The sequence below is a fragment of the Chelonia mydas genome, chromosome 1 (assembly GCF_015237465.2).
Source record: "Chelonia mydas isolate rCheMyd1 chromosome 1, rCheMyd1.pri.v2, whole genome shotgun sequence".
NCBI classification, from domain to species: Eukaryota; Metazoa; Chordata; order Testudines; family Cheloniidae; genus Chelonia; species Chelonia mydas.
Window position 1 is genome coordinate 7,790,372 of NC_057849.1, and position 22,906 is coordinate 7,813,277.

A 22,906-nucleotide genomic window follows, 5' to 3' on the forward strand; every position below is an offset into this window, starting at 1 on the left:
ACCAAACCGGGGTGTTTCCAGAGGGACAGATCCTCCATGGAGATAGACGAGCGGTCACTGAACCTGCGCCCCAAAAGCCAGGCCGCGTCTGGGGTTAGCCAATCAGGTTTGAAAGGGAGAGAGAAAAGTTTGATTTACAGGTATAATCATCACTGGCACTCAGCAGCATTCTCAACCCGAACGGGACAGGAACAGATCAACCACAGACCTGTCCTCCTCCCCTAAGGGGCCCCTGCACACAGGCAATGGCACCCCCACGAGCCCCAGGGGGTGGGGCAGGGCAATAGTGACACTGAAGGGTCACTCGTGTCGGGAGCCCAACTTGAGATGCCAGGGGCTTAGTTCGCAAAGGCGCTGAGCACATGCAGTCCCCCGTGAGCCAGACAGGCTCTTCGTGGATGTTAATCTGCGTGGCTGGCCTGATTCTCACCAGCTGAGAACCCTGGCATTGATTTTAACAGGAACTGCAGGTGCTCCAAAAACCATGCCCTGGGGGTCTCCCGTCGGGCACCCAAAATCTGAGACATGAAAATTCAGCCCAGAGTCCATACCACGTATGGATCAAATCTGGAGTCTTCGCTCCAATTTGTACTCAGGGGTTTCCATTAAGATTTGTGGATATTGCCTGGTTAAATCCTAGCCGCAGGTTCTCAGGAGTCCATCTCCTCAGATAAATATCTAGCTGGCGCACCTGTCATGCTTATGACGACGCCATCACTGGTAAGTGGCTCCAAGTCGGACTCAGCCAAGTTAGCTGGAACCCACTGCTCCTCCAACTGCGGCACTGCCCTCTCTTCCTCTGCCCAGCTCGCACGGAGAACTTCCTGCTCTCTTCACTTCTACCCTAGACCGCCACGAAGAACATGGGCAGCAACACGTCTCTCCATCACTGGACTAGTAAGTACTTCTGGAGTTAATGGCTTCCAAATACCTCCAGCAATGGAGGTCGGGCTTATATTGACATGCCAGGACTAGAATGACTCTCACGCTTTCTCTGTTGGTTTAAAAAACCAATATGGCTACACCGTTCCCTTCCAATACATCTCAGCTCTCTGCACCTATCTATCTAGCGTATCACAGTGCCCTCACTGGAGCAGTAGCTAAGTGCTAACTCGCCTCGGTGCACATCATCTAGCAGAGGATACATACACTGCATGGACATGGGAGACACAATCTCTTCGTCCAGATCGTCCATATCATCAGTCATGATGAAGTGCGATGGGTTGGGCCGGGAGGTTCCCACCCAGCTGGGATCGATGTTCAGGGCTGTCACTAGTGTGTGGATGCCTGGGTTGTTGACAATCTGGAACCCACAAAGCAGCTCGATTTGGTGCCAGCGGTGTAGGCGCTCCCGCAGTGCAGCCGTCACTTCGCTCAGGGCTTGCCTGAAAACAAGATTCGAACAAGGGAAAAGGGAAAACAAATGAGGAACAGTGGAAACAAATTACACAAGATAGAAGATCCCAGTGAGTCTGAAACAGGGAGTCAGAATGTTAAGATGAGACTCCTCTCTGTGTATTTTTCCAGACCTCCTTGCAGAGCTTTACGTAGTAACCACTTCTGAATGGGATTTTTCTGTGTGTTAACCCCCAGACAGGTTCTCAAGGTGACAACAAGAGTCAGTGTCAAAGTATTGTGATACAGCTCTGAGTCACGCAAATCTCAGAGTCTTGGGTTGGGATTTTCAAAGCTGACCAGGAGATTTTAATTCATTTGGATTTTAATGGGCGCTGTCTGGCTAACACCTCTAGCTGGCTTGGAAAATCTCAACCCTGGAAGGCAAGTAAGATGAATGAATCAATTTTAAGATGAATAAGCTAGTGGTGTCTGAAGCTTTACTGTAGTGACAAATGAATGAGCTTTCAGGTTATTTGCTGGATAAGTGTGATGGAGTTCACAGGTAGGTATCTTCTCAAAATCCCAATGAATACTTCCACCATGAAAGGAAGGGATTTACAGGAATATATCTATCAGCCGTATGAACAACTTCACCAACCACCGACAGGTTGGCTGAAATGCAGCCCACTTTACGAGGGAACATGGCCACAGCATACAGCAACAGGCTAGAGCAGGAAACCCTGTCCAATGGAAACCTCCGGGGACAATTACCTCAGGGAAGAACATCCCTCTCACTGTGCAAAGAGACATGGGATCTGCAATAGCTGTAAATGGTCGGGACTTAATTTTCCACCTTAACGGGGTAAAATGTTACTAGTTACCCGTTACATTTCACACATTCACCAAAACCCAACAAATGTGAATTAAATAAGGATCAACTTTTACTGAGGCAAAGGAAAGGCCAACAAATCCATGCTGTGCAACAGAATGGATTTAAAATATGCACTAGGGAATGACTTTTCCCTGGGGTTCAGGATCCGTAGAGGTGTGCTGTATGTCTGTACCTTGCCCCAGTGAGGCTAAGCAAAATGAGACCAGCCTTGCAGACATGCGTGTATTACAGCCTTGCAGACATGCGTGGGCTGGGGAGGGATTTGGGGGAAATGACAGGAAGGCATGCAGTGGATACTCACTTTGCAGTTAAGATTTTATGATCAACATCGTCTAGGGATGAGCTGTGGGCAACATGAAATGTTCCAAAGAGGGTGTTTCGCTTCTTTTTAATTTTTTCAGCCTGAAATATATTAACAGAAAAACGTCACCGGAACAATCTGCCCTTGTGTTTCCTCCAGGACAATCATATCCTGAACAGGATAAGACAGAAATAGTCCTGTGGCTGTTTGCACTTTATCTGAGGATGTTATGCCACACAACATGCTGGCTAGGGTGTCAGTCAAGAGCTGAGTAAGGACAAGATTCCAGAGCACCAGCTACAACTGCATAGCTAAGGACTCCTGCCGTGCCACAGGCTCATTACCAGACAGACCAATGAAAGCTTTATCAACAGGATCCTAACATCCTGAAATGTGGTTTTGCCTCCTCTTTAGAACCCTGTGTGTATCTGAATCTTAAGTCTCCACATACAGATCCTTGGTCTTTATGCTCTAATAATGTTTGCTGCAGAGTTGCAAAAGGCAAAAAGGGGGCAGGAACGCTGCAGCTGACACCACACAGGGAAATGGGTGAAGTGCTACAGCGTCTGTGGTCAGAATGTGGTAAGACAGACAAATTCATATTTGTCCTGTCACCTCTGACTGCTGTACAATGTCAAGAGAGCCATGCACACTGGCTGCAATAGCTTCCTGCTCTCTGCTTCGCTCAGAAGATTTTAAACAGCTGGGAACAGCGAAGTGACTTGGCCAGTGAAGACAACATACACATTTAACATGTCAAAAACTTCACTGCCCTTATATGTGTGACATTGGGGCCGGATTTGGTCTCACTGGGGCTGTGGAGAGTTCCTTTCATAGACGTTTCACAATGCACGATACTGCACGCAACAGCTAGTTATGCACATTAGCAGGTTTAAACTTATCCGCCAAAGAGCCACTTAGTGAGTGGCAATGTGGCCTAGTGGCCTGAGTATGTGGCGGGAGCCTAGAACTCAGTAGTTCTAAACCAACTTTGACGTTAGTTCACTGTATAACGCTGGACAAATCGCTTCATCTCTTTGTGACTCAATTTCCCCATCTGTAAAGTGTCTATGACAACTGTGTTGGGTGCCTTAATTAAGGTTTGTGCAGCACTTTGAAAATGTAAAACATTACTCCAGTACCTGATATCATCATGCATCATGGACCAGTATTAGATATAATCATGTATCCATGGTCATTAAACCTCCATGGAAACATGGATTAATTGCTAAGCATGAATACGAAAAAGTAGCCAAACCACGTAGGAACAAAATCAGAAAGGCTAATGCACAAAATGAATTACACCTGTCAAGCAACATCAAAGGCATAAGAAGAGGTTCTATAAATACATTGGGAGCAAGAAAAAGATGAAGAAAAGTATAGGACCACTACTTAGCAGGGAAGGAGTGCTAATAATGGATGGCATCAAGAAGGTGTTTAATGCCTATTTTGCTTCAGTCTTCGTTAAAAAGGTTAATGGTGACCAGATGCTCAACATAACTAATACCAAAAACAAGTGGGAAGGACACAAGCCAAAACAGAAAATGAACAGACTAAAAAAAATATTTAGATAAGTTACATGTATTCACTTTGACAGGGTTTGATGAAATTCATTCTAGGGTACTTAAAGAACCACCTGAAGCAATCTCTGAATCATTAGTGTTAGGATATAGATATTCAGGCCTGTCTGCAAAGGCCTGTACTTTAAGAATTCAGGTGTATTCTTATCACTTGGCTAGTTATAGAGGTACAAAAGAGAATCAAAATCACTGTCTGCCAGTGTAAGGGCCTTTTCTTACTGTGACGGTCTGAGACACTGTGCTTAGGCTAAGGCCTTTGGCTAAGCAGCAGAGGCAGCCATAAGCTAGGAAGCGACCGGTCACATCCTCACATTCCAAACTAGTCACATTCAAATAAGGTGCTATTGGGCTGTTAGGAATACAATCCTGTCCTGATAGTGCCTATCACCTCCAGAGAAAGGGAAGTGCCTAGAAAATGTAAAAGGAAACTTAGTTTGATAGCATCCTGTCTGGCAAGAACTCACTTATCAATAGCTGGGATGTGAAATCCTCACTTCTGTATTGTTTTGTCATTATAGTTCCCACTTTGCTATTGTTTGTCTGTATAATCTCTGTCTGGTTCTGTGATTGTTCCTGTCTGCTGTATAATTAATTTTGCTGGGTGTAAACTAATTAAGATGGTGGGATATAATTGGTTACATAATCATGTTACAATATGTTAGGATTGGTTAGTTAAATTTCAGGAAAATGATTGGTTAAGGTATAGCTAAGCAGAACTCAAGTTTTACTATATAATCTGCAGTCAATGAGGAAGTGGGCGTGGGGGGATGGGTGTGGGCATGCGGGTGGGGGAGATGGGAACAGGGAATGGGGATAAGGAAATTGGAATCATGTTTTGCTAAAGGGGGAGATGGGAACAGGGAATGGGAGTGGGGAAACTGGAATAATGTTTGGCTAAGGGCAGGAATGGGAACAGGGACACAGGTGTAAGACTCTGTGGTGTCAGAGCTGGGAAGGAGGATACTAAGGAAGGAAACTGGAATCATGCTTGCTGGAAGTTCACCCCAATAAACATCGAATTGTTTGCACCTTTGGACTTCGGGTATTGTTGCTCTCTGTTCATGCGAGAAGGACCAGGGAAGTAAGTGGGTGAAGGAATAAGCCCCCTAACAATTAGCAACTATCTTTGAGAACTCAAGGAGGATGGATGAGGTCTCAGAGGACAGGAGAATGGCAACACAGTACCTGTCTTTATAAAGAGGACCCAGGGGATTATAGACCAGTCAGCCTAACTCTGATATCTGGAAAGATACTGGAACAAATTATTAAACAACCAATTTGGAGCACCTAGAAGTTAATAAGATTATAAGCAATAGCCAACATGGATTTATCAAACCAACCTAATTTCCTTCTTTGACAGGATGAGTGGCCTAGTGGATAGGGGAGAGCTGTAGAAGTGATATATCTTGATTTTAGTAAGGCTTTTCACCCAGGCCCACATAACATTCTCATAGGCAAACCAGGGAAATGTGGTGTAAGGTAATGCACATTGGAAAACATAATCCAACTATACATTCAAAACGATGGGGTCTAAATTAACTGTTAATACTCAAAAAAGAGATCTTGGAGTCACTGTGGAGAGTTCTCTGAAAACATTTGCTCAATGTGCAGCAGCAGTCAAAAAAGTGAACAGAATGTTAGGAACCATTTGGAAAGGGATAGATAATAAGGGAGAAAATATCATGATGTCTCTATATAAATCCACTGAATGCCCATATCTTGAATCCTGTGTGCAGTTCTGGCCACCCCATCTCATAAAAGATATATTTGAAATGGAAACAGTACAGAGAAGGGCAATAAAAATGATCTGAGATATGGAACAGGAGAGATTAAAAAGACTGGAACTCTTCATCTTAGAAAAGAGAAAACTAAGGGGTGGGGGATAAGATAGAGGTCTATAAAATCATGAATAGTGTGGAGAAAGTGAATAGGGAAGTGTTATTTAACCTTTCACAGAACACAAGACTCAGGGGTCATCAATGAAATTAATAGGCAGTGGGTTTAAAAACCAAACAAAAGGCAGTAGTTCTTCACACAACGCACAGTCAACATGTGGAACTCCTTGCCAGAGGATGTTGTGAAGGCCAAAATTATAACTGGGTTCAAAAAAGAATTAGGTAAGTTCATGGAGGATAGGCCTATCAATGGCTATTAGCCAAGATGGTCAGGGACACAACCCCATGTTCCAGATGTCCCTAAACCTCTGACTGCCAGAAGCTGGGACTGGACTACAGGGGAGGGATTACTCGACAATTGCCCTGTTCTGTTCATTCCCTCTGAAGCATCTGGCAGCGGCCACTGCCAGACTACAGGTGTCATAAATATAAAGGGAAGGGTAAACCTCTTTAAAATCCCTCCTGGCCAGAGGAAAAATCCTCTCACCTGTAAACGGTTAAGAAGCTAAAGGTAACCTCGCTGGCACCTGACCAAAGTGACCAATGAGGAGACAAGATATTTTCAAAAGCTGGGAGGAGGGAGAGAAACAAAGGGTCTGTGTCTGTCTGTAGGCTGCTTTTGCTGGGGACAGAACAGGAATGGAGTCTTAGAACTTTTAGTAAGTAATCTAGCTAGGTATGTGTTAGATTATGATTTCTTTAAATGGCTGAGAAAAGAACTGTGCTGAATAGAATGACTATCCCTGTCTGTGTGTCTTTTTTGTAACTTAAGGTTTTGCCTAGAGGGATTCTCTATGTTTTGAATCGAATTACCCTGTAAGGTACCTACCATCCTGATTTTACAGAGGTGATTCCTTTATTTCTATTAAAAGTCTTCTTGTAAGAAAACTGAATGCTTTTTCATTGTTCTAAGATCCAAGGGTTTGGGTCTGTGGTCACCTATGCAAATTGGTGAGGATTTTTACCAAACCTTTCCCAGGAACTGGGGTGCAAGGGTTGGGAGGATTTTGGGGGGAAAGACGTGTCCAAACTACGTTTCCCAGTAAACCCAGTTAAAGTTTGGTGGTGGCAGTGGAAATCCAGGGGCAAAGGATAAAATTAATTTGTACCTTGGGGAAGTTTTAACCTAAGCTGGTGAAAGTAAGCTTAGGAGGTTTTAATGCAGGTCCCCACATCTGTACCCTAGAGTTCAGAGTGGGGAAGGAACCTTGACAACAGGATAGTGGACCATTGGTGGACCATTGTCTGACCCAGTATGGCCACTCTTATTTTCTTAGATGAAATTACTATAAGGTGGGTGGTTAAATGGCTAGAAGACTGTACTCAAAGAGTAATAGACAATGGTTTGTTGTCAGACTTGGAGGATGTATCTAGTGGGGACCCACAGGGTTTTGTCCTTGGCCTGGTACTATTCAGTATTTTTATTAATGACTTCACTAATGGACTGGAGAGGATGCTTATAAAATTTGCAGATGACACCAAGCTGGGAGGCATTGCAAGCACTTTGAAGGACAGGATTAGAATTGAAAATGACCTTGACAAATTAGAGAATTGGTCTCAAATCAACAAGATGAAATACAATAATGACAAGTGCAAAGTACTACATTTAGGAAGGAAAAATCAAATGCACAGCTACAAAATGGGGAATAAGTGGCCAGGTGGTCGTACTGCTGAAAGGGATCTGAGGGTTATAGTGGATCACAAATTGAACATGAGCCAACGATGTGATGCAGTTCTGAAACAAAGCTAATATCATTCTGGGATGTATTAACAAGAGTGTCATATGTAAGACACGGGAGGTAACTGTCTCACTATCTGCAGCATCAGTGAGGTCTCAGCTGGAGTCCTGGTGTCAGTACTGGGCATCATGCTTCAAGAAAGATGTGGACAAACTGGAGAGAGTCAAGAGGAAAATACCAAAAATAATAAGAGATTTAGAAACCCTGACCTATCAGAAAAGGTTAAAAAGCCCTAGCATACTTAGTCTTGAGAAAAGAAGACTGAGGGGGAGACCTGACAACAACCTTCAAATATGTTAAGGGCTATTATACAGAGGCTAGTGATAAATTGTTCTCCACGTCCACTGTGATGGGACAAGAAGTGATGGGCTTCATCTGTAGCAAGGGAGATTTAGGTTAGATATTAGGAAACCTTTCCAACTACAAGGATAGTTAAACTCTGCAACAGGCTTTCAAGGGAAGCAGCAGAATCCCCATTATTGGAGGCTTTAAGAACAGGTTGAACAAACACCTGACAGGGATCGTCTTGGTTTACTTGATTCTGCCTCAACGCTGGGGGGAAGAGTGGGGCGATGAACTAGAATCACTAGATGACCTCTTAAGGACCCCACCAGCCCTACATTTCTATGGTTCTATGCACAGAGCAACAGTCACATATTATTGTCAAGATGCTACACGGTATCTCACCCAAACCAGAGCTACGAAGCGCAACACATGGCTCTAGGACTGGGGTCGGGTCCCTGCAAGCAAGGATTTCCTTATGTTGCACTATGGCAGATAAGCAAGATCAGTCGGAAGGTGGTTCGCAGAAAGAAGAGATAGGAGCAGGCAGGAGAGAACAGCACAGAGAAAGAGAGAGACATTCTAGGTCTATGGAGCTGTAAATATCTATGGATTTCATACCCCAGTCTCAGGGAGGTAAGAATTTAGGACTAAAGAGACTGAAGTTCTCACCCCCTCTTTGGCCACCAGCAGCTGCTTCTCTGCATTCTGTTTCTTGATGTTGTAGTACTGGACCTCCACTTCGTGGGTCAGCTGGAGCCATTTCTGCAAGGCCTCTGGTGCGGCCCAGCTGCAGTGGGATTCAAGCTCCTTCTCTGCGTTCTTCAGCGCCATTCGGACCTGTAACGGAAAAAGTCACAGCAGCAGCATTACAGGAAGGCGTAGGAACGGGAGAGGGACCCTTTCATTCCAGTTAGCACTCTCCGAGGTAGTCCCTTCAGCGGATAGTCGGTTGCAGCCCCAACACTTGTAATAGCACCAAAAAGAAAAACAATCTCCAGCAAATCTAGGTTGGCTGTGGCTTGGGGTCAGTAGAAGAGGGAGAATTCCTGTGCACTGAGCCAAAGGGACAACTGTGCTACCGGGGGCGTAGGACAGCACCATTCTCTTCCTTGGGGATCATTCTGCACGGGAGAAGCTGCTGCACGAGCAATTGGAGCAACCTACAGGACTTCCTTCTATTCTGCAGGCTGGATCCCTTTCTGATTCGTTTTGCTCTACCGTTATCAGGAATTGGGCTGCGGTTGTCCCTAATCACTTCAGCTACCAGTGCAGTTAAGCAGAATGTTTAGGCAATGCAAATCTGGTCTATCTCTCTAAGTCTATGAAGACGGAGGGTCTGATTCTGATTTACGCTGGTGTGAGGGAGAAGAGGAGTAACTGGAATAACACTGGACTGGATGAGAGGAGAACCAAGCCCAGAGTAAAAGTATTCAGAGTGTTTATCTCCGAGCCCTGTAGATCTCTGTGCCCCTCTCTTCTGATCTGCAAGGGATGGAATTGCAGCCCTCCTTAAAGCAAAGACTTGCTGACAACTCTGAGCAAGCAGCTGCCTCTTTTCAGTGCAGTGACTAAGCCAAACACAAAGGGCTTGTTAAAAGGAGACTTTCACACTGGAGCAAAAAGATAGAAACAGTTAGACACAAAGTGTGGTGCTTGGTCAGTATAGTCACATGTTCCACCTGCAATTCCTCTCTCTGCAGCCCAGCCAAGCCTCTTCCCCAGCCTGAACCTGGAGTAGGAGGATCAAAAACCAGGGGGTGGCAAGCACAATGAAGGCACAAAACCCTTGGACAAATGCCTGGCTTTGGTAATCATTCACAAGAATTTACACATATTTAGTGCCTTTTATCAGATCTCAAAGTGCTTTACAACCCTGTGACTTCAAGGGGATGACTTTATTGGGGGTTGGAGCAGGTCCTATCTAGGGTTCAGCCCATGTTAGCACCTTGCTAGCAAGAAGCCTGTGTCAACATAACTTTGGTGAACACCCTTTCTTTTTCCAGGATAGACAGCTGCACACCGGATTGAGAATGTAAATGTTTAAATGAATCTCTCAGTAAACCCAGATCAGATTCCTTTACCGTGTTAACTAACTCAGCTCCATTTAAGTTGCATTTGGCTTGAGCATTATTTCTAGCCAAGGACATCACACTACACTCAGACATTTGAAATTTTATATTCTATCTGTGAGCACATTTACCAGTCCATCTAGAGCAGTGGACTTCACATTTTTTAGGCTATGTATTCCTTTCCAAATAGTGTACCACGTACCCCCCTATGAGATAGGGTCATAATATACTTTATGATTAGATTGCCACGTCTTACTAAACAAAATGTGTTGTCTGCCATTACAGGATTTTTCTTACGTCCCCCCTGAAAAGAACTCACGTACTCCCGAACCACTGGTCTAGAGGGACTTATAAAGCAGCCACATTCCAGAGTTAACTACCCACCATTTTACTATTGTCTGCAATTTTAACAATGTTAAATGTAATTTCCCTAAATCGTTCATAGAAATACAGGGACAGCATCATAATCTTCATGATGGACTAAATTCTCCACACCAATCTCAACTTCCACTGATCTGATCTCCTACCATACATGGAGTTCTGTCCTCTCTAATCAACATAGGTTCTGACCGCACACCCAACCCCATGGTATCTGAGTGCCTGGGAGTGCCGAGCGCACAGGCAGAGCAGAACCGTGGAGATGAACCACTTGAATCTGAGACCGGACATTTGCTCAAAATGTTTATAGACAGCAGGGTTCACATGGAAACAAAAAAATCTGTTTTGGGAAACTAAACAGGAAGGTAGTAGTGTAAAATGGCAGTAAGGGGACCAATACATAAGGGGGGAATGGGCTCTGGAAAGACTGAAGCCTGAGCAAGGTTTATAATCTGGGTGGGGTTTGATGTCACTGGAAGGAGTCAGTGTGTACAGACGAGCTCATCTCACTAAGGCATGGCTAACTTTGCTCTCCACTAGGATCCTCCAACATGGTCTTTAAAAAACCAGATCTTCTTCTTAGCAGCATCAACTGGTGCAAGAGTAGCTCAGATTTCAGGATTCACAGGGACCCAAAAGTATCTTAGATTTTGACAGGTTGCCTTTGGCTCTTATGGTCAGTGGGAGTGGCTAGTGAATTACATCTGTGGCCTCTAGTTCATTTCAGTGGTGATTGTGTTACATCACACAGTGCACGCTGGGTGGATAAAGCCATTACTCACCCACTCAATGAATCCCATGGGAAGGCCTCTAAGAAACAACAGATTGGTTAAGTCACCACTGGCTTCAGCTTTCATTACAAATTTTAATAGGAGGGGAAGGGGGCAATGGGTGTGACTTGACACACACAATGCACAAACAATACAATCTGTATTTGTGTGACAACACGTGGGTGGCTGTACTGGACTGTAGTGTACTTTGAGGTGTATTTGTGTGCGATAGCCTGACAGGAAACGACTGTCTTGAGAAACTGTATGTAAATGCTCAACGCTGGCAGCAAGTGTTTCAGTAGCCTGGAGGCTCTTCGGGAAAGAGGGGGATGGGGTGTTGCAGAAGCAGTTTAGAATTAATTTGACTGCTGCCTCAAGATCTCCTAAAATACAGGAAGTAACGTGCCGTACACAGGGGAAGGGGCCAGCCCCCTGGTTGGGTCTCAGCACAGGAGGATCAGAGGTATGGCTCAAACGCAATACCTTCCCTTTGGGGATGGCAGAGGCCGTGGAGCAAGGGACAGCACATTCAGCTCTGGAAGCGTGTCTTGCGTTACTCTCCAGGGATCCCCTCTGGTGACGGCATAGAGCAGATCAGCTGGGCCTCATGAGAAGGCGCCTTTGAGGGAAAGTATTATATGAGAAAGTGGCAGAGACAGTTGGATCTCTCCTATCCCTAAGGTCAACTGGGAGAACAGTGGCAACAGGGCACACTAAGGAGAGTCTAGCTGTGTTTCCCAGGGGGATGCAGCAATGGCCATACAGTGTGTGGGTGTCCCGCCCCCCGTTTCTGCTTGTACATATGGTATGCAATGCTTGCCTGCTCCAGCTCCTGTTCAGCGTACTTCTGTCTGCTCAGCTCGTTCTCTGTCCCCTCTCGCAGCTCCCGCAGCCGGTGTGCCTCTTGCTTGGCGATGCTGATCTCGTCTTGGAGCTTCTTCTCCAGATGCACCTTCTCCACTTCCACGGTGCGGTGTTCCTCCTGGGCCTTCTGCAGCCTAATGCACACAGACACAGGGAACTGCTAGTGCACACAGGGCTGTGTGTACCTGGGCGAAGGAGCCCACTGAACAATTACTGCATGACTAGCTGCACACACGTGAGGACATACAAGGCCAAACTCTGCTCTCACCTGCACTGGTGTAAACCCAGAGGAATTCCACTGATAACAGTGGAGTGATGCTGCTGTAAATCCAGAGGGAAAGCACAATTCAGCACAGAGTCTCTGTGGCACTGAAACGTCAACATTAAGAAAACTCAAGGAAAAGTTTTCCATGAAACTAAATGATCAACTTCAGATTTTCAGCCACGTTTATTTTTTAAATACCAGAAGAACACAAGCCACAGTCTGATGAAATTGCGCTGCAAACTCATTTGATTCTTCTGCGTATTCACAGAAACCCAGAAACAGAGGCCTTCGCCATTATGGAAATGGACATAATCTATATCACTCTACTTCAGGGAGTTAAATACTTGAGTTTTAACAGGCCTCGGCACGTGGCTGTGCATGTGTACACATGCAGATGAGATCTGCCCACATACTCCATTTCCTACTGGATCCAAATTTAGACACACCCTCCTCCCAGGAGTGGTTAATTTTCTCCACCATGGGATTAAATCAGTATTGATTTTGCATGGATGCAAGAGAAAATTACAGATTATTTACCCTTTGGTCAGGAAAACTGATGCTGGCGCACCCCAGGATTTTCAGGACTCTGTTCAATAGCTTTTCAGGTACCTCTCTCAGCCTGCTGTTTCAGGCTTTTTACTGCATTTTCATTTTTTGGAGGGTGCTTCCAAGGTTGTGTTGCTACCTCCCTCAGACACAGCACCTTGGTGCTGCAGCCTCCTGAGTGCACTGAGGAAGAATTAAGCTACGGAGGAAGAAAATGTGAGCTGCAAAGCAGGAGAGGATGTATTAGGACAAATTCTACCCTAGTGTTATTCCACTGAAGTCATCAAAGTGACATCAGGAATGAACCTGACTCACTCCGACTGGCCCGTACAAAGAACAAGGTCACAAGTCTCCAGTGTTTGTCACCAAAACCACTTCAAATTCCAAATGTTAGTTATTCTTTAAAATAAATTAAGTACAATGATCATTTCTAACAGGGAGACTGACTGCCAATTTTAAGACAATGATTCTACAGCATGTATTCAGTTGAAATGTGTGTGTCTGTGTGTGTGTGGGGGGGGGGGGGGTGTCACTTTATCATTCAGGCTACAAAGACTAATGCTGTATAAGTATGTTGCTGAGGAGAAAACACTGGGTACTAGAGGGTTCTTCAATCTAGTAGAGAAAGGCAGAACAAGAACCAATGGCTGGAAGCTGTGCCGGACACACTCAACTTAGCAATAAGCAGGGCTTAATTTGTGCCAGGGCTGAGTCCCGGCACTCTCTGCTTGGCAGTCCTAGCCCCGGCACCCCTGGGTTTGCCGCATCAGTTATGAAAGTAAAAAAATTGCTTGAGCCCCCAGCACCTAATTAAACACTGGCAACAAGGCATGCTTTTTTAACAGGGTGATTAACTACTGGAACAAACTACCAAGGGAAGCGGTGAATTCTCCATCTTTTGATGCCTTTCTAGAAGATGCTTTGAACACACATTATTGGGCTCAAAGCCGGGGTACCTGGATGAAATTCTGTGGTCTGCGATGTGCAGGAGGTCAGACTAGATGATCTAATGGTCCCTTCTGGCCTCAAACTCTGAGCTGTTTTCCTCTTTTCTCCAGAGATCCTGTCCTCTAGTAGACGTTAAATCAATATAGCCGGACACAACGGTGTGTTTAAATAGTAGAGACCTTGTGACCCTGAGTGCACTGTGAGGACATTTCTGTCCCTTGTCCCTGCAGGTCAGGTTACGGTCCCAACTTAAACAAACCCATACTTTCTATTTATATTCCACGTTCTGGTCAGTAAGTTTCCTTTTCAGGATTTGTTGGAGTTTTAAGATAACTGTAGTATGGTTAGGAGTTATGAGGATAATAGCTTTCTGAGGCATAAACTGAGCCAATGAAACCATTACTGGGCTTAAGCATAAAGATTCAAAGACTGGCTACGAAAATAGCTAACAGGCTGCGGAAGACTTTTAAAAACTAAACTGCAAGCTGAATCGTCCCAGCTAAAAGCATTTCCAGTCACCAAATCTCTTCTCATTCGGGGTTATCCAACACCCCCACTGGAATAACAGCTCAGTTTCTGATTTTGTACCCCCCCTTTCCAAACCAAAAGAAGGGAAATGACTGAGATATGTGCAGAACAACAGCTCTGAGGTACACCAGGAACCAACTGCAATCAAAGGCAAGGACACTTGCCCAGGCCACTAGAACCCTTGGCCGGCAGGTTTCCTTTAGACATACTGGGAGTAATCAAGACCCTCTGAGGAGGGATGGCAAGGAAAACCTCCAGCCCCAGGAGGTTTGTGGGAAGCAACTTGTGCGAACAAACCAGACGCCAGAAGGGTTGACTTTTGTTAAAGCTCTAAGAGGGGTAGGGAAGCAGAACCTGCCTGCACGAGACGTTGCTTCTACGCAGTGCTACTTTGAGAAACGCTAGTTTCATGAGCCCACAAGTGACCATTCAGTTACAAACAAATCAAATGAGTTGAAGCTGATCCTTATCGCAGAATTCTGCTCTGTGTGATACACGCACTTAGACTGCTCTCTTTGAGTCCCTGTACAAAAATAAAGGACTACATCTGTCTTCTGTTTACTTCACAGCCCAGATTAAAAAAATGGGAAGAATGTTAAAGACGCACTTCGAAACATTACTATGAACAAACGAAACCCGTGTTTTGGGAGCAGGGGCTAGAGGGGAGAAATCCACTGCTCCACTTAAGAGTGCAAGCCCCAGAGAACACTGCAAACACAACCCTCCTCATGGTGTAGAGATGGCAGTTCAAAACAAAATTTGGATGGGCTGGACTTTCTTCAGCCATTTTGTTGGCTGTGCTGCTGGACAAGGGTTTATTTTCAATTTACGGTTCTGCTGAGAAACACAAATATTTTCATTCCTAATTTTAAAAGAATCCTATTGAGACGTTCCAAGTTTAGAGATAAACCCACGCTCTCTGCCCTCCATGGATCATTGCTCCATCACTTCCATACTAGGCTTGTTAATCCTCCACAGACATTAGAATGCCCTCTGTTTAAAGGGGAAATGTCCCAGTAGTGTGTGTGGCACTGGGGGAAAGGGAAAGGGATTAATCCTTAATATTTCTCTCGAATGCACTAGTCAGAGTTCTTCTTTTCCCCCTTTTTATTATTCACGTTTCATACAAACAACATTTCCTCTGTTGCTCACCAAAGACAAAAAACACTTTTCCCTGCACGTTCTCAATCAGTGAGACTGGATTCACATATGCCAGTTTTACACTAGTGGCGCTCCACTGAGTTCAGTGGAGTTATTCTGAATTTACACTGATGTAAATGCAAGCAATTTGGCAGACTTCCTGGGAACAGTCTCCATTAAGGGATATCCTGTAAATGTTCTAGATTAGAACAGATTTGACTTCCTGTATCAACCTTTCCTGCTCTAGATATCTCAAAGGCCCTCACAAAGTTCTAAGTGAGGCAACGAAGTAGCCATTTGATAGACCGTGGAAAGGGCATTATGTACATTTGTCTTTCTTCCACAGGACAGAAGCGACTTTGTCTGTACAAAGTGCAAGCTGGTCTCCATATTGGAAGAGAAGGTTCAAGGTCTGGAGCAACAGGTATCGACCCTGCGTTGCATAAGAGAAACTGAAGATTTCCTGGACAGACGTCAAGATATGCTTCTACGGGCACAAGGTTCTGAAGATTCAGAGCAGGCTGCACATCGGGGACAGGAGGACGGTGAAGAAATTTGGCATCATGTGACCTCCAGAAGAAAAAAGGGGAACGTCCATGTACCAGCAACGTAGATACAGGTAAGTAACCGTTTTCATGTTCTCTCCACAGGTACTAATGCGGAGAGTGGACCAGATGATATGTCTGAGGGAAGGGAGCAGAAGGAGACTCCGCCGATTGGAAGGCATAAGATGCACTGTCGTAGGGTTGGGGGTTCCACGACCACCGCTCCCAAGAGAAGGAGGCGGGTGGTGGTGGTCGGGGACTCTCTCCTCAGGGGGACTGAGTCATATATCTGCTGCCCCGACCGGGAAAACCGAGAAGTCTGCTGCTTGCCAGGAGCTAAGACTCGCGATGTGACGGAGAGACTGCCGAGACTCATCAAGCCCTCGGATCGCTACCCCTTCCTGCTTCTCCACGTGGGCACCAATGATACTGCCAAGAATGACCTTGAGCGGATCACTGCAGACTACGTGGCTCTGGGAAGAAGGATAAAGGAGTTTGAGGCACAAGTGGTGTTCTCGTCCATCCTCCCCGTGGAAGGAAAAGGCCTGGGTAGGGACGGTCGAATCGTGGAAGTCAACGAATGGCTACGCAGGTGGTGTCGGAGAGAAGGTTTTGGATTCTTTGACCATGGGATGGTGTTCCAAGAAGGAGGAGTGCTAGGCAGAGAGAGTCTCCACCTAACGAAGAGAGGGAAGAGCATCTTCGCAAGCAGGCTGGCTAACCTAGTGAGGAGGGCTTTAAACTAGGTTCACCGGGGAAGGAGACCAAAGCCCTGAGGGTAAGTGGGATACCGGGAGGAAGCACGAGCAGGAGCGCGTGAGAGGGGAGGGCTCCTGCCTCATACTGAGAAAGAGGGGCGATCAGCGGGTTATCTCAAGTGCCTATACAGAAATGCACGAAGCCTGGGAAACAAGCAGGGAGAACTGGAAGTCCTGGCAAAGTCAAGGAATTATGATGTGATTGGAATAACAGAAACTTGGTGGGATAACTCACATGACTGGAGTACTGTCATGGACGGATATAAGCTGTTCAGGAAGGACAGGCAGGGCAGAAAAGGTGGGGGAGTTGCACTGTATGTAAGAGAGCAGTATGACTGCTCAGAGCTCAAGTATGAAACTGCAGAAAAACCTGAGAGTCTCTGGATTAATTTTAGAAGTGTGAGCAACAAGGGTGATGTCGTGGTGGTAGTCTACTATAGACCACCGGACCAGGGGGATGAGGTGGACGAGGCTTTCTTCTGGCAACTCGCAGAAGTTACTAGATCACACGCCCTGGTTCTCATGGGAGACTTCAATCACCCTGATATCTGCTGGGAGAGCAATACAGAGGTGCACAGACAATCCAGGAAGTTTTTGGAAAATGTAGGGGACAATTTCCTGGTGCAAGTGCTGGAGGAACCAACTAGGGGCAGAGCTCTTCTTGACCTGCTGCTCACAAACCGGGAAGAATTAGTAGGGGAAGCAAAAGTGGATGGGACCTTGGGAGGCAGTGACCATGAGATGGTCGAGTTCAGGATCCTGACACAAGGAAGAAAGGAGAGCAGCAGAATACGGACCCTGGACTTCAGAAAAGCAGACTTTGACCCCCTCAGGGAACTGATGGGCAAGATCCCCTGGGAGAATAACATGAGGGAGAAAGGAGTCCAGGAGAGCTGGCTGTATTTTAAAGAATCCTTATTGAGATTACAGGGACAAACCATCCCGATGTGTAGAAAGAATAGTGAATATGGCAGGCAACCAGCTTGGCTTAACAGTGAAATCCTTGCTGATCTTAAATACAAAAAAAAAGCTTACAAGAAGTGGAAGATTGGACAAATGACCAGGGATGAGTATAAAAATATTGCTCGGACATGCAGGAGTGAAATCAGGAAGGCCAAATCACACCTGGAGTTGCAGCTAGCAAGAGATGTTAAGAGTAACAAGAAGGGTTTCTTCAGGTATGTTAGCAACAAGAAGAAAGTCAAGGAAAGTGTCGGCCCCTTACTGAATGAGGGAGGCAACCTAGTGACAGAGGATGTGGAAAAAGCTAATGTACTCAATGCTTTTTTTGCATCTGTCTTCATGAACAAGGTCAGCTCCCAGCTACTGCACTGGGCAGCACTGCATGAGGAGGAGGTGACCAGACCTCTGTGGAGAAAGAAGTGGTTCAGGACTATTTAGAAAAGCTGGACGAGCACAAGTCCATGGGGCCGGATGCGTTGCATCCGAGAGTGCTGAAGGAGTTGGCGGATGTGATTGCAGAGCCATTGGCCATTATCTTTCAAAACTCATGGCTATCAGGGGAAGCCCCGGACGACTGGAAAAAGGCTCATGTAGTGCCTATCTTTAAAAAAGGGAAAGAGAATGATCCTGGGAACTACAGGCCAGTCAGCCTCATCTCAGTCCCTGGAAAAATCATGGAGCAGGTCCTCAAGGAATCAATTCTGAAGCACTTAGAGGAGAGGAAAGTGATCAGGAACAGTCAGCATGGATTCACCAAGGGTAAGTCATGCCTGACTAATCTAATTGCCTTCTATGACGAGATAACTGGCTCTGTGGATGAAGGAAAAGCAGTGGACGTGTTGTTCCTTGACTTTAGCAAAGCTTTTGACACTGTCTCCCACAGTATTCTTGCCAGCAAGTTAAAGAAGTATGGGCTGGATGAATGGACTATAAGGTGGATAGAAAGTTGGCTAGATTGTCGGGCTCAACGGGTAGTGATCAATGGCTCCATGTCTAGTTGGCAGGCTATAAAGTGGAGTGCCCCAAGGGTCGGTCCTGGGGCCAGTTTTGTTCAATATCTTCATTAATGATCTGGAGGATGGTGTGGATTGCACCCTCAGCAAGTTTGCAGATGACACTAAACTGGGAGGAGTGGTAGATACGCTGGAGGGTAGGGATAGGACACAGAGGGACCTAGACAAATTGGAGGATTGGGCCAAAAGAAATGTGATGAGGTTCAACAAGGACAAGTGCAGAGTCCTGCACTTAGGACGGAAGAACCCCATGCACCACTACAGACTAGGGACCGAGTGGCTAGGCAGCAGTTCTGCAGAAAAGGACCTAGGGGTTACAGTGGACGAGAAGCTGGATATGAGTCAACAGTGTGCCCTTGTTGCCAAGAAGGCCAATGGCATTTTGGGATGTATAAGTAGGAGCATTGCCAGCAGATCGAGGGACGTGATCGTTCCCCTCTATTCGACACTGGTGAGGCCTCATCTGGAGTACTGTGTCCAGCTGTGGGCCCCACACTACAAGAAGGATGTGGAAAAATTGGAAAGAGTCCAGCTGAGGGCAACAAAAATGATTAGGGGACTGGAACACATGAGTTATGAGGAGAGGCTGAGGGAACTGGGGATGTTTAGTCTATGGAAGAGAAGAACGAGGGGGGATTTGATAGCTGCTTTCAACTACCTGAAAGGGGGTTCCAAAGAGGATGGCTCTAGACTGTTCTCAGTGGTAGCAGATGACAGAACAAGGAGTAATGGTCTCAAGTTGCAGTGGGGGAGATTTAGGTTGGATATTAGGAAAAACTTTTTCACTAGGAAGGTGGTGAAACACTGGAATGCGTTACCTAGGGAGGTGGTGGAATCTCCTTCCTTAGAAGTTTTTAAGGTCAGGCTTGACAAAGCCCTGGCTGGGATGATTTAATTGGGGATCGGCCCTGCTTTGAGCAGGGGGTTGGACTAGATGACCTCCTGAGGTCCCTTCCAACCCTGATATTCTATGATTCTACTCAGCACCTGGGACAGACACCTGTTTCAGTGTGACTCACACCGTTTGTCTGGAACCCAGATTAGTCACAATTTTTCGAAGAGAACCATGGAATGACTTCCATTTGGACCACTGAAAGATGACTTGTACATAGCATTCTCTATCACCATAGCATCTGAGCACCTTGCAGACTAATAAACTTATCCTCTCAGCATCAGTTGAGGTAGGGGAGTATTATTCCCTTTTTACAGAAGGGGACTCAGTCTACCCTGGGCAAGTTGGTTTGCACAAGGTCACCAGGGAGTCTGTGGCTGAGCCAGGAAATGATCACTCACCTCCTTCCTTCCAGGTCAGTGCTCTATCCACAGATAATCCTTCCTACTTTAATGCTCTGCAGACCTGTCATGAGAAGGTCTCTCTGAAGCTTTTAGCTGTGCCTGGCATATGCGGTTTCAGGTTTCTTCGTGTTTGGCTTTAGGTAACATTAGCGAACGTTCACCGGCCCATCTACTTGTTTATGTTGTCCTATCTTCAATGACAGATCCCAAGGTCATGTCTTACACAGCACGTTTGCAGCAATGTTAGTATTTAGGCCCAATTCCTACAGGGCAAATTCCCTTAAACCCCCAGCATAAACTCAGAAGTTGCCTCCAGGTCCTACCTAAAAGCATACACTTAGCGGTACAGAGTAAAATTCTGATGCTCTACAGTAATTATCTCAATGGGCAGTCAGACTTCAAGTAGGAAATCCTATTGGTTTCTCACTTTAGCAAATCCTTTTTCTTCGTGGAATTGCCAATCTGGCAATGGTAAAATTATACACAACCCTGAAATGATTTGTTGCTCAGAACTGGCTGCCTCGAAGACATACAGTCAATGTAGTTTTTCCTCTCTGCATGTCAGGAACAAAGCAGATCATATGTGTGCGTCACCAAGAAGGGAAGGTGGTGAGTTTGGCACCATCATCTTGACACACATCTTTCCTTTCAGGTGAATGCCAACTAGTGTCATCACACAGAGCTACTTGACAGAAGAAAGTTCTCACAAACACAACACTCATGAGCAGGGCTATTCTCTGCCAGCTGTTCTGACAGGATAGGTAAGGAACCAGGCTCCGGTACTGTGTGTGTATGTGACACAGTTTCCAATGGCTGAAGTGTTTGTAAAAATCTTCACGGCAGGTTCACACTCCTGAGATGCTGGCACGTGTACAGGCAACTTTTCACGCAAGCTAGTGCGCACGCACAATTGGCTTAGAAGTCTGCTCACACTGCAGCCACTGGGAGTTCAGCCATCGACTTCTACGGCAATCAGAGTGGCTCTGTATCCTTGAAAATTATATTCAAGAGACAAGTAAAAATAATTAGAGCCAAAATTTACCAGGCTCTGTTAAAAATGGTGATTTCAGCAAGAAACTAACCTTTTTTAAAGAAGAAAATGAGACTGTCAGTAGTAACCCATTGTCCATACATAGGGCCTGTAGCAGCAGTTACACATGTAAGCAGCCACACTGAGGTCAATGCCATTACTCATGTGAGTAAAAGTTGCATTCTGCAGCCCACACTATTTTGCCAAAGAAGAAATGAAACATTTTTATGATGAACGAGAGACTGAGTTCAGCTGCTTACGTTTAATGTTCCAGTACTGAATTTTCTAACTTTTTTTGTGATTCCTAGTAAACAACTTATGAGATCTGGATATCCCTGTAGTGCCTGGGAAGCGGTGGCTCCTCCAGATTCTTCAGAGGAAGAATCCATGAGGAAATTTGGCCAAATTCCTCTCCTGAACCATTTCCAGAATATTGATGTGTTTCACCCTCTCTCTTGGCTAATATGAAGATGCAACCTGAGTCAGTCCAGATGATGGATTCTGAAGGAGCCAGATTACTTAACATTCTTTTTGAAAGGCTTTTTTTTCCTGTAGGAGCAAGCCTATTTTGTGATTTTAAAAGGAAAGCAAAAGAATTCTGGTTTCTTTCAATATCATTTGGACTGACAAAGAAGCAATAGCTGACCAGCTTCACTGCTGGAGCACAGGAAAGTATGACGCATCAGGAGCAAGTTCCCATTTAAAGTAAGACAATAGGCTCAAACACAAGGGTGTCAAGCCCCTGTCAACTACAGCAGGGGCATCCAAGTCACGTTAGTTAAGAATCAGAGTGCTTGCAGTTGTTAATGATCAAAGTACGAAAGTTCTAGTTGGAATATGATGGACTCGGGGGGTGGAACTAGGCCCTTCACATTTAACCGTCTCAAAGACAGCACAACTGATTTGGTGAAAACGTTCCCACAAAATTCATTCTCTGTACAAAAACTACAGCTCAGCCTGAATTTGAGAAAAACATGAGCAACCAACAAAAGGGAATTAGGGTGGAAATCAGCCTTCAGCCTGAACTACTATCTGTGCTGCTCAAGTCCACTAAAAATACACAAGATGCTTGTGGCTCATGCTGCCAATGCAGCATAGTGACTTTACACGACAGCCGCAGGCCCTTATAATAGCATCTGAGGCTAGTTTTAACTCCTCTAGTCTTCATGGGACACATCCCAAGTACATCTAACCGGTGCACATTGTGCAGGGAGTGGCAAGTGTGAAGTTATGTCCAAATTTCTTAACTAGCTGATCAAATGCATTCAAAGACTGTGCAGCCACATCAGTAATGTCAACTGGGTAACCGGTTTGCCACGATCACCTAAGGTTATGGCTGATACCCATACAGCATAAGAGGCTGACTGCTACTGGTTTAATCCAAACTAACAGTAGAGATTTAAGCTTTCCCTGGAGGTAGGTGGTTAAGTAGGACTCACCTTTCTTGAAGGTCGTGCAGACTCTGCTCAGCTCTGTGAAGCCCTTCTAGGTCTTTCATCATCCTCTTCACGTGCTCCTTTGAGTAGCGGTTCTGGATGTAGGCAAACCAGCAGCCACCCACTCCAATGACAATGGACACCACCAACATGAAATCCTTTAGGTGGTTATGACGAGTTACTGGGGAAAAAAGAGTTACAAATAGATAGTTTAATTCAAAGACGGAAATAGGATGATGTGCTTTGCAATGTTAATTTTTTCCCCATGGTGCAAAGATAACAGCATTAGAAAGAATTATGGACCTAGAAACACAGCAGGCAGGAAGG

At 45.5% G+C, this 22,906-nt stretch overlaps 1 protein-coding gene across 5 annotated transcripts in view; it reads right to left on the minus strand.

Moving 5' to 3' along the window:
* The window catches only part of STIM1 (stromal interaction molecule 1), a 181,808-nt gene that overhangs the window by 13,521 nt on the left and 145,381 nt on the right, over positions 1–22,906 (minus strand). For 3 of the 5 annotated variants that reach the window (XM_037909247.1, XM_037909181.2, XM_037909313.2), the window contains exons 7-12: positions 22,583–22,760; positions 12,068–12,245; positions 8,700–8,867; positions 2,532–2,632; positions 1,150–1,385; positions 8–88 (exon numbers count right to left, since the gene is read on the minus strand). In XM_037909247.1, coding sequence (XP_037765175.1) covers positions 8–88; positions 1,150–1,385; positions 2,532–2,632; positions 8,700–8,867; positions 12,068–12,245; positions 22,583–22,760 — 942 coding nt within the window. The remainder of the gene's footprint in view (positions 1–7; positions 89–1,149; positions 1,386–2,531; positions 2,633–8,699; positions 8,868–12,067; positions 12,246–22,582; positions 22,761–22,906) is intronic. The other 2 variants (XM_043526817.1, XM_037909375.1) reach the window with 1 other exon arrangement.